Below are 12192 nucleotides of genomic sequence, written 5' to 3' on the forward strand. Positions count from 1 at the left end.
TGTGCTGCTAACAAAACACAAAGATAATTATTTTATCTCCCTCTCCCACAGATACTTCAACCCAAGACTTCAGAAGGTGCAGTTCGAGTAAGTTATATTGTTGCTCTGAAAATTGTAAAAAGTGATGGTGAATTTGTAAAAGAATGTTTAATAGAGTGCTCGGAAGTATTGTGTCCACGTGCTGTGGCCCAGTTTGAGGCGATAAGCTTGTCAAAACAATCTCTTGCCGTGTACAGGAACTTGGTGCTGAACTGAAAGAGCAATTGCGGAACAAATGCGGCACTTTTGAGAAGTACTCGATTGCTCTCGATGAGACTACTGACAAAAGTGACACGGCACAGCTATCTATTTTCATCAGGGGAGTCGGAAAAGATTTCACTATTACGGAGGAGCTACTAGACATCATTCCCCTCAAAGATACTACTGCCAGCGCAGATATATTTGCAGCTGTTCAAGACGCAATGAACTATATGGGCTTATCACTAGAAAATCTGTGTAGTGTCGCTACTGACGGAGCACCAGCGATGTCGTCGGATGGGCAAGGTTTTGTAGGCCGCATCCAAAGGAAAGTGGGTGATGCTGGGTTACCTCCAATGTTATCGGTACATTGTGTTTTACATCAAGAATAATTATGTGCAAAAAACTTTCGCAACTTTAAATCTGTATGGATACCGCGTCAAAAAGTGTAAATTTCTGCAGAAAGAAAGGGTTGAACCATCGGCAGTTCAAAGAATTTCTAAAAGATCTCGAGGCAGAATGTAGTGACATTCCCTTTTATTGTATTTTACGCTGGTTAAGTTGCGCAAAAGTGCTAGCAACCTTCTTCGTAATAATTGAAGAAATTGCTCTGTTCCTGGAGATGAAAGGTTCTCCACAACCAATTTTGTGAAATAAATAATGGGTAGCTGACCTTGCTTTCTTGGCGGACATAACGTCTTATTTGAATGATTTAAATATTTCATTACAAGGGAGAAACAAACTGATTATCACCATGTGTAATAGAATTAAGGCTTTCAAAATTTTGACAATTTTCCTGCATTAAAATCATTACATTTGTCTACTTATGAAAATCTTGGAGACTATCAGACGTCTTTACAGACTTTGCAGGATGAATTCAATGCCCGATTCAAATAATTGAACGATATGGCACCTCAACTTGGAATATTTATGACCCCATTTTCAGCGCGACCTGAAAATTGACCGCCATATTTCCAAACAGAGCTGATGAAACTACAGTGCAACGCAATCCTAACGGACAGGTACTACCACTACAGCAGTGATTTAATTTCCTTTTACAAAGGTGTTCATCCACAAGAATTTCCCAGACTTCATGCACTTGCCTTAAAATTTACGTCAATGTTCGGTAGAACTTATGCATGCGAACAGATTTTTTCAATTCTGAATTTAAATAAATGCAGAACTAGGACTTCTCTGTCTGATGCTGTCTTAGAGGCTGTACTTAGATTTTCTCATGCCAAATCGATTGTACCCAGTATTGGTAAATTAGTTGCCGCAAAACCATGTCAACAATCGACTTAAACGCTAAATGTAGATTAAGGCAAACGCAATGTATGTACAGAATAAATTGTGTGTTTGTGTGTTCACAGAATTGTCATAAATAATATTGTTTTCGAAGTTGTGCACTGACTTGGCGGACTGTGGTTCTGCCTCTGCCACTTCCCCTCCTTCCCCCACCACCTCACCGGTGCTACAGCAGAGCGCCGGGGCTACTGCCGGAGCCAGCCAGGGCCGTGGGAGCACCTCAGTTGGAATCGCTTGATATAAATGATGATTCCCATAGGGAACATGAAATATTTGTTTCGAATGAGTAAATTTATAAGACCAACTATATATGAGTAAATTTATAAGACCAACTATATTGGTTCCCTATGGGAATCATCATCTATATCATCTGATGGCCAGGCAGGCATCAATTTTTGAAAAAGAGACAAAGTCTCTAATAATGCATTGGCACTGCCAGTGGCTCCAAGTAGCCTACACAGTGGCCTCCACGGTATGCACTAGCCATGCGTCTTGGTAGGTGTGCTATTTACCAACTGATGAGCCCAACTTAGCACACTGGTGCGAAACGCTGGCAATCAGGAATGAGTTAGTTGGAAAATTTATAACGTGCAATAACAGACCAACTATATTGGTATAATATGGTTTGTTAATGTGTTTTATATGTTTGATTATGCTGTCTGTTGTGGCTAAGCTTTATTATTATTATTATAAGGTTTCAACTAAATTTTTAAGTTTGGCAGTGAACCAGACAGCAACTATCTTGTGTGTAATTTCTCGTTGATGCTTTTCAAAGAAATATTTCGTTAGTTAACACCTAGGCAATGTTTGCTTCAACCAGGGAATAATTTCCATTTTCTTTATTTGTATACATGTGATACACACGTATTTCCAGGATTAAATTACGAGTTCTGAGAAAGATGGCTGCACAGGTGATGATGAGTGTGGCCCCTCACAACCTGAAAACCCTGCTTCCGCTCACTCAGAAAATATTTCACAAAAGTAAGTACACATATTAGTAAGGCACATCCAGACATGCATAGAAATGGACTGGTTCAGAAAGATAATAATAATAATGTTATTTGTTTTACGTCCCACTGACTACTTTTACGGTCTTCGGAGACGCCGAGGTGCCGGAATTTAGTCCCGCAGGAGTTCTTTTACGTGCCAGTAAATCTACCGACACGAGGCTGTCGTATTTGAGCACCTTCAAATACCACCGGACTGAGCCAGGATCGAACCTGCCAAGTTGGGGTTAGAAGGCCAGCGCCTTAACCGTCTGAGCCACCCAGCCCGGTGGTTCAGAAAGATGTAACCTCAGATAATATGATAGATCTAACTGTGGAAGATGAAAGAAGTACAAATTCACGAAGTATAACCGCAAATACTAGTGATGAGATACAGAGAATAAATGATGAAGTGTGTTCATTCCAGTCACAGTTTTCCGCTCTGCTGGAAGGAGAGCGTGATACTGAGGGTTTCAATACACTGAATAATGAGTTTGTACTTTTCACAAATTGGGTAATTCATTATCAGGGCCTAAACATTCAGTAGTAAAAAATGCAGAAGATTTACGCAGCTAATGATAGGAGGTTTGGTGAAAGCAATAACCTGGAAAGACATTCAAAGAGAGACAGGAAAAGAAAAGTATAATTATGATCTCATTCAATACCAATATATTTTGCTGAGTGAAAGTAGTGAGGTTAAATGCCTGATACCAATGGAAGTTCTTGAAGAAGCATTTAAAGAAAGATAGAGTAGTGAAAACAGTTCAGTGCTTGAATATTATGATTCTTCTCAACCATTTTCCCAACAAGCAGATATAGATCAGACGTTTGAGCTTTCGGTGGGGGATATTGAACGCCTGTTATGAAGCATGTGAAGGAATACATTGCCTGGTTCTGAAAATAGTAGTAGTAAGAACTTTAAAAATGGCTGAATGTTCTGCGGTAATTCTCTCTCTGATGCAGATTATGCTTAAATGGAATATTGTTCCAGAGGCTTTCAAAGAAGCACTCACTGTTCTTATATACAAGGGAAAAAGGAGACCCAAATGATCCAAAGAACTGGAGGCCTATCTCAATATGTTCGGTTATTCGTCACCTTGTAGAAAGGGGGATTTATTCAAAATTAAGGCAATATATTTTACTCAATGAAAATCAAAAAGAATTCATAAGTAAACCTGGAAAGTACTTGAACGTGTTATTAAATGATGAATGTCTGAAAAGGAAAATTGGGAGGTAGAAACCTTACAACTGTGATGTTAGATGCCTTTATCCCCAGTCCTTTCAATTTGTCATTCTAATGGAATTGTCAGAGTGAAATCTTGCATAAATTTTGGTTTCCAAGCATCAGCCAAAATAGACAATACAGTGGAACCTCGATTCACCGATTTTGGAGGGACCACGAAAAAAAAAAGTATAACACGGGAAAACGGAAAATCCGGGAACGAATGAACCATCAACAATTTGGCTAAACATCACAAAAATGAAATACGTATACTTGTAATCTTACAAACGCCCCTAAACCAAACCAAACTACAGCCCGAATGGGCCTTCCACCTACCAAGTGACCGCTCTTGGTCCGAAAGCCTGCAGATTACAAGGTGATGCATGGTCAGTGTGACGAATCCTCTCGGCTATTATTCCTGGCTCTCTAGACCAAGGTCGCCATATCACCATTAAATAGCTCCTCAATTAAAGGTAGCGTAATCGTAGAATGACTGAACCTGGAACCAGCCCTCATATCCAGGCAAAAATGCCTGACCTGGCCAGTAATCGAACCCGGGCCCTTCCGGGTGAGAGGCAGGCAAGTTAGATCGCGGGGCTGGCTTCAAAGGTTTATTACCGGTACACGACTTAAAAATCTCGAAACTTTACATTCGGTTTTACCGGGGAACTTCGTCAGTTTCCTCTGAAAACTTCATCATATTCCTTTGAAAACTTCTTTCAGTTCGGCAACTTTGATTAGACAAACTCTTTGAAAAATCTAATACCCGTAATGCCAAGCCAAACAGCAATCAACCGCAAGTAGTTTTTCATTCTCTAATCTAATAAAATAAAGCACATTAGATACAAAAGCGTCCAACATGATGGCAAAATCCTTTTTTTAATCTTCCATTGTAATTTGGTCAACGGTACACTGTTCCTAGTCAGTTTATGGAAATCTTGTACCGCATAAATTAGGCCTACATCGACTTTTAAAGGTTATGTTGAACTCGAGAAGTATGAATCCTCAAGTTTTCGAATGCATTATTTAGTTCTGCCCGTCACTAATCACAATCAAATTGGAAAGAGAAAAAATGCCATTATCACTTCCGAAATTATGATTATTCGCGACCTTGAGCTCAGCTGGAAAGCGCCCTCGCTGTACAAGTCGGTACGAGTGCGAAACAATACAACATTTTTAAATGTAACGTCCGCAAATAAAACAACTACGGCTTTTATAACATTTTAACACGAAAACATGAAATTCCCAGTCTGATATTAGGATGAAAACAGTAATAGGCAATCCCAAAAACCTCCCATGGCTTTATGTATATAAGGTGCAACATCTGTTCTGGTCTAGATAACATAATCGTATATGATAATATTCATCATCATCAACATCAGTTTTCCACTCCAGTTGCCCGGGTGTGGTTTACGAGCACTCTCCACTTCTGTCTGTCCATGCACCACTCTTCTCTCAAGACGTCATCCCAGCTGACTCTCTTGTTCCTATGTCCTCCTTCACTTTGTCCAGGCATCTCTTCCTAGGTCTTCCTACCAGTCGTTTTCCGGCGACGACTGTGTGTAGCCATTGTTTTGCTGTCCTTCCATCGTCCAACCGTTTGACATGGCCAAACCATTTCAAACGGGCCCTTGTCACTTTTTCATTCAGGGATGGGTACACACCAGCTTCCTCCCTCATTCTTTCATTCCTTACCCTGTCCCTTTTTGTCTTCTGTACCATAGTATGTAGGAACTTCATTTCTGCGGCTTGTAGTTTGCTATCCACTTGTTGGGTTGTTGTGCAGGTTTCTAGGCCATATATGATAATATTAAAATACTAAATTAGTGTTACTTAAGAAGGAGCAGTTGCAATTCCTGCCTGAAAGCCAAGTGACTATACAGTGCCCTGAGGGAAATGCCAAAAACCTGTTCGGTGATATGCTCGAAAAAAGTAAAAATATAAACATCTCACCCTGGATATAATGTAGGCGTTTTGCAAGTACGAACGTTTGACGAAACCTGTTCCGTCTTCAAACAGAGCTGTTGAAATGTGCTCTGTCTCCTTCCAATTGTCATGGGCACTCTCTGCTTTATGATTTCCGAGGATTCTCTAAACAATACTACCCGAATGCGATGCTAAGATGATCCCTCATGCAAGTTCACCGCCGATCGCTTTTCCAGTACCGTACAGTACTTCTTCAAATTACCGCAATAACGGGACGTCAACACGAAGATCATTAAGTATGCCGTAGCCGTCGTTTCGTAAGACAGTTACTTGAAAAACGCGTGATCGAGGATTTAGCGTCGATGGGACTGAAATTTCTGGACAGCTGATCCGGGAAATCGTTTCTTCGAGGAACGGATGATGCGGGATTTTTACAACGTGATTTACTTAGGATGATCGCGGGACCACGTAATTTGAATGAATAATAAAGGAAAATGTAGTTTCCAGGAACGTATAATCGAGGTTCTACTGTATAACCGTTGCAGCTTTTGCTGATGACATAGCACTCGAAAATGCTCCAGAACTGGCAAGGATGGCCAGACCCTTGCTGCATAAGGTCGGCCTAGAATTAAATATAGTGAAACCTCGTTAGTGCGTTCCTCATTAATACGTTCACCCGCTTAGCAAGTCGTAAATTCAAAGTCCCGATTCTCATTGTATTAAATCTATATAAAAATACCTCAGCACGTCACACATTTTCACTATTGCCGCTTATACGATCACATTTTTCCTAGCTCTGAAAATGTTATTTGTCATCCCTTCTGGCAGGAACATGATTTCCAACTCGTTTAAGAACCCTCACCACAGTTGTGTGATAACGGGAAAAGGCCTTGAATTCTTGAACTTCACAGGATAAATTGCATCTTCGGGGAGTAAGCCATTAGACTCAGAAATGCTCAGTTTTGCTTGCCGGTTAGCAGTGAAACTGCAAAATAACACAATGAACCTGCCTGTGCTTGTATTTCGCATTCCATTCAGAAGTTATTTGTGTTTAGTTGTACAGTGAAGTGTAGTGAATATTTGTCGCACGATAGCCTACGCAATTGGAACATAATAGTATGAAGTTGACCAGCTTGGTACATATTTGTCTTGTGATAGCTTAATTATGGATACAGAAGAAGTCGTGAAATTCCTTACTAATGAAGACAAAATTACTGTGTCAGCAAGTCGACTGGCATCCACATCTTTAAGCGAGCAGAGTTGGCGTGAATGTTGAAACTCGCACCTTCCAGTTTCGACTCGATCACTCGAATCGGTCTTGGTCCGTCGAAGTTTTGTTTGATTCAAAATGGCGGCCAAAGCCATTCTGTTGCAGTCGCACATGGCTATGTATAACCTCCAATTCAAAGTCTACGTGTGTGGCTGGAAAAATAATGTTTAATAACCAACTGGTCCGAAATAAAAGGATTCTACTAACATTTGTTTTAGAAAGAGTGTGATCTGACATAATACTTTGATATTTTTATGGAACCCATTCAAATGTTTTCATACTTCTTAGTGTTTTTAACATTTTTCAGTGCACTATTGTTATTTTATAAGCCCCAGCAGAATAATTTTTCATATTTGTTCTCTCGTGTTTTCCACACCTTTCAATATTCTATTCTCATAGTGTTTTCACTGTACCCGCGGATACAAGACGTAAAATCCCCTTCATATCCCTGTTGGATAGTTTTTATTCGTGTATTCAGCAGTACGTTTTCTCGCTTAACACGTTCTATTTCCTTGCCCACTGCAGAAACATCTTCAGGAGGTTTTATAGTATCGTCATGTCACCAGTGATTAATATTAATGAAGGTAGACTCTACTTGCTTTTAGGGGCATAACATCCAGGTCATTGGCCTACATTTCTAATTTATCACAAATCTTCTCTCTGTAGTCACTTACCTGAACTTTTACAGAATAATGTTATTATAATGCCATGAAATCTGGAGTTTTTGCAGGTTCTCTGTGATAATACTGTATAATGTGGATTAACAAAAACAGATGATAATATGAAGTCTTAAATTGAGAAGATATAATAGGAGTAGAGCCTAAGGATCAAATTTTCACATTTCCCTCAGTTTTTTATGTCTGTTTTCAATAGTTGATGAATTTCTGTCAAAATCACTTACTTGTCCTCCTCATCTGACACCTCATCTTCAGGTCGCTCAAAGTAAGAGAAGTATACTCGCTGCTGAGAGGGGGGCCACTGGTAACTAGAATACTGTATTTCAGATGCAGGTGAATCCAGTGGGCCAGCAGGGACTTCCTCTCGCTCATGGTTGGTGGGAGGTGCATCCATAAAGGCAGTGTCATTCTGTAACATGGAAATATCAAGTCACTATTCACATGAAAATTTGTAAATCTATAAAGTTAACTGTTCTCTCCTAATAGTCGGTTACGGTGATAGTGATTGTTTTTTAAGACAAAATACAACTGGGTAATCATCCTCTCATAAACTAAGGATCATCTTTGAAATTCAATGAACAGTGTAATATTGTGAAAACTAACTAATATTTGGACTTACTGATAGACATGATAAAAACCAAAACCAAAACCCCATGGCACTACAGCCCTTGAAGGGCCTTGGCCTACCAAGCGACCGCTGCTAAACCCGAAGGCCTGCAGATTACGAGGCGTCATGTGGTCAGCACGATGAATCCTCTCGACTGTTATTCTTGGCTTTCTAGACTGGGGCCGCTATCTCACCGTCAGATAGCTCCTCAATTCTAATCACGTAGGCTTAGTGGACCTTGAACCAGCCCTCAGGTCCAGGTAAAAATCCCTAACCTGGCCAGGAATCGAACCTGGGGACTCCGGGTAAGAGGCAGACATGCTACCCTACACCACGGGGCTAGCGAAAGACATGATATCTTTTGGAAATTTGCTGTTATTATTATTTATTTATCGTATGGCAAGTATACAAAAGTAGATAACCTCCTCGTGGTGTACCCTGGGCAACGGACTGCTTATGCAGGGCGGCTGATAGTCTACACAAATAGGCGACCAAACTAGATCCTGAATTTCTCACGGTCAATCAAAGTTACATCAGAAGAAATTTGCTGTGTCAAAAGAAAACAAAGAGAATTCTTTATGTTCTGTGGAGACATAAAGAATCCACAAGACTTCACAAGTGTAAAGAATTTCTCATAGTTTTCTTTGAAACCACAAAATTGAAAAAGATCATGTCTAACTCTAATTAATGATATAATTTTGTAGCATATAATTTATAAGTACTACAACTCTGGTGCATTCTTTGCTTCTCATATTTCTCCTAACAACTGCATTTTCTTGTACAGCAGTCTGATCTTGTAAGTATGCACTTCCTAAGTTCACTGATTTATCATACGAACTAGAGCACCCTAAACGTGGTTATTTTCTTTTCCTGGTAACTCAAAATTTTCAACCATTAGATGTTGTTCAACACAAATATTTATCCTGAAAATTTCCACCACAGTTTGTGGAATACTGGGCACTGATAAAACACCACCAATAAATTTCATTAGGATTAGCAAAATACTGTTATATGCCAGCCCCCCTTTGGTTTTTCCTGGAAGGAACCAGAGAGTCAACTGGGAGTTCCCAGGCCGAGATCATAGTGACAGTCTCTCCCCTCTATTCTTCTCATGATCTCGTTTCCCAGTGCGTCTTTTGGAACACAAAACGAGAATATTTCTATTCCGGCCTAGCCCCAGTGACTAGTATTCCATCATCAGGATATAAAAAGGAGGCAAGCCGCAAAAAGTCAGCCACTGTTGATAAACTTAACCATAATAGATATTTTATTTTATCCTGTATTGACTTGTCTACATCTATTAAAGAAACTATTTAAAATAGTTTCTGTTGGGTCCACCTTGTCAATACACTTAATGATTGAAAATTATTTACTCTACCATACATGATTCAGGAACAATATGCATCCAACATAAACTATTTTAAGCAGTTTCTTCAATAAAATTCAACAAGTCAGTAGTTGGAGAGTTGGAGTAATGGAAGTAGGTCGGCAGTAGTGCCGGCTGTCGTCAGAGTACCTCGGAGTCAGAGTATCATCATGAGGATCATCATGTACTGAGCTGGAGTACTGTATGTGTACGAATATGTGGAACAGTTGGTTTGTCAGTTGCGAGTGGCGGACCTTCTCTGGAGTCGAGCCAAGGAACAGTCGTTGAGCGCTTCTTTAACCATCTTTCATCTTCCACAGAGCTTCAATTTCTTTACTATTCAGAGATCTTATCTGTCATCAGTGTTGAATTGGCATGTAGGGAGCTGCATATTTTTCAACTGCAGAAATTTACACTACAGACTTCTCGTTTTCACAACAATGCACAAAAATTACTACTACACTAAATGGTAGTCAAGCTACAGTGCCTTTTGAGTTAATAAATTTTAAACAACATTTCATGTGTTTGAAACTGAAATATGTGACTCACCTAACTGGAAAAAAAAAAATGAAAAGAAAATTCCCCTATCATTCCTGCAGCAAATTTATCAAAACACAGAGAGAAAGAGAGAAAAAAAGAAAGAGTATTATTGATGTCAGAACTGTAAAAGGTTTTTAAATCATCATCATCATTTGACAAACAAAATTTCTCTAAATGGTCAAGTGTATATTCTGGCATCCCTCAGGGTTCTGTGTTTGGTCTCCTTTTGTTTTCATTGTATATAAACGATCTACCTGGAGTTTTACGCCACAGGAGACATCATATATATGCCATGATTTACATATCTATCAACATTTTCATAAACTAGATGAAGCTAGACGAAGCAGATGGAAGGAAACCATAGATACACTGGACTTCAGACACTCAAGTAGAAAAGCTTGGAGCCTTCTAAAGAAGCTGGGAAGAATACCTCACAGTCCCCAGCTGAAACCAGAGGTTTCACCTAATCATATTGCCAGTCGCACTGCCAGTTTGTCCAAATCCAAGCCAGACAAATTACACAAAAGGTTTATAAAAAACGAACTGTTTCGTTTGAAAAAGGAGTACACTACTTCTTCCAACATTTCTGCTCCTTTTACTGAGCAAGAGCTTTTGCTTGCCTTAAATGAATTGAAAAATGGAAAATCCCCGGGTTTTGATGGTATACACCCAGAATTTTTGAAGCACTGTGGAAAAAATGTAAGGAACTGGCTAGTGCAGTTTTTCTCAAACATACTCCGAACAAGTCAACTCCCTTCAGAGTTTAAACGAACTAAGATACTAGCTATCTTAAAACCTGGTAAACCTACGGATTCTGTCGAAAGCTATAGACCAATTGCCTTAATGAGTGTCTGCTTTAAGCTCTTGGAACGGCTTATCTACAATAGAATAAATCCTCTAATTTTTAAAATCATTCCAATCGAACAGGCTGGTTTTAGACCTCAACGTAGTTGTGAAGATCCGGTGCTTGCACTGACAACACATATTGAGACAGGTTTTGAAAAGCAATTAAAGAGTGGTGCAGTGTTTATTGATCTAACAGCTGCATATGATACAGTGTGGAGAGAAGGTATTGTTTATAAGTTCTTTAAACTGACAAAGTGCAGTCAAATGTCGCGTCTGATTAACAATATGCTCTCAAACAGAATTATCCAGGTAGTCATGCATACAAATCACAGCAAAATAAAGGTACTTAACAATGGTTTACCTCAAGGATCTGTTCTCTCTCCATTACTGTTTAACTTGTATATTGCAGACATACCTGTCACGAGCTCTCGTCAGTTTGCTTATGCCGACGATCTGGCAATAATTAGTCCGCATGTAGATGCTAATGTGATAGAGAGAACTTTAAATGCAGATCTGGATGTTTTGTGCACATACTTCAAAACGTGGTGCTTGAAACCAAGCCCTAGTAAAACGGAAACCTGCTTCTTCCATTTAAATAACCGGCAAGCGAATATCACCTTGAACGTGTCACTTAATGGAAGTCTTCTCCCTCACAATGCCAACCCCAAATATCTTGGAGTTACTCTCAACCAAACACTATCATACAGGAAACATCTAACCAACCTAGCAGCCAAATTAAGGTCACGCAACAACATCATTCACAAACTTGCTGGCTCCACATGGGGAGCCTCTGCATCTACTTTGCGTACTTCAGCTATGGCGCTGGTGCTTTCCACAGCTGAGTACTGTTCTTCCATATGGATCAACAGCTCTCATGCTAAAAAGGTGGACACGGTCCTGAATGAAACAATGCGTGTCATAAGTGGCACAGTAAAATCTACTCCTCTTTTCTGGTTGCCAGTGCTCAGCCACATAGAACCTCCTAGAATTAGAAGATTGAACAACTTGTTTAGAGAATACAGCAAGATATTAACCAATCCTGATCTCCCCATCCATGAAGATGCTAACGTCAGATTCAGCCACCTCAAATCAAGATCTCCTCCTATTCAAACAGCACAGGAACTTGTTAGGAGGGATTTCAATCCAAAAGCAGATTGGCAACAAGAGTGGAACAGCGTAGTTCCGACTCAATGGCGGGCATTGTTCAATT

At 39.8% G+C, this 12192-nt stretch overlaps 1 protein-coding gene across 2 annotated transcripts in view; it reads right to left on the reverse strand.

Moving 5' to 3' along the window:
* Positions 1 to 12192, reverse strand: part of lilli (lilliputian) — a 544716-nt gene that overhangs the window by 38833 nt on the left and 493691 nt on the right. For both annotated transcript variants that reach the window (XM_067143209.2, XM_067143208.2), the window contains exon 13: positions 7848 to 8032. In XM_067143209.2, coding sequence (XP_066999310.2) covers positions 7848 to 8032 — 185 coding nt within the window. The remainder of the gene's footprint in view (positions 1 to 7847; positions 8033 to 12192) is intronic.

This window comes from Anabrus simplex, chromosome 3 (assembly GCF_040414725.1).
Source record: "Anabrus simplex isolate iqAnaSimp1 chromosome 3, ASM4041472v1, whole genome shotgun sequence".
NCBI classification, from domain to species: domain Eukaryota; kingdom Metazoa; phylum Arthropoda; class Insecta; order Orthoptera; family Tettigoniidae; genus Anabrus; species Anabrus simplex.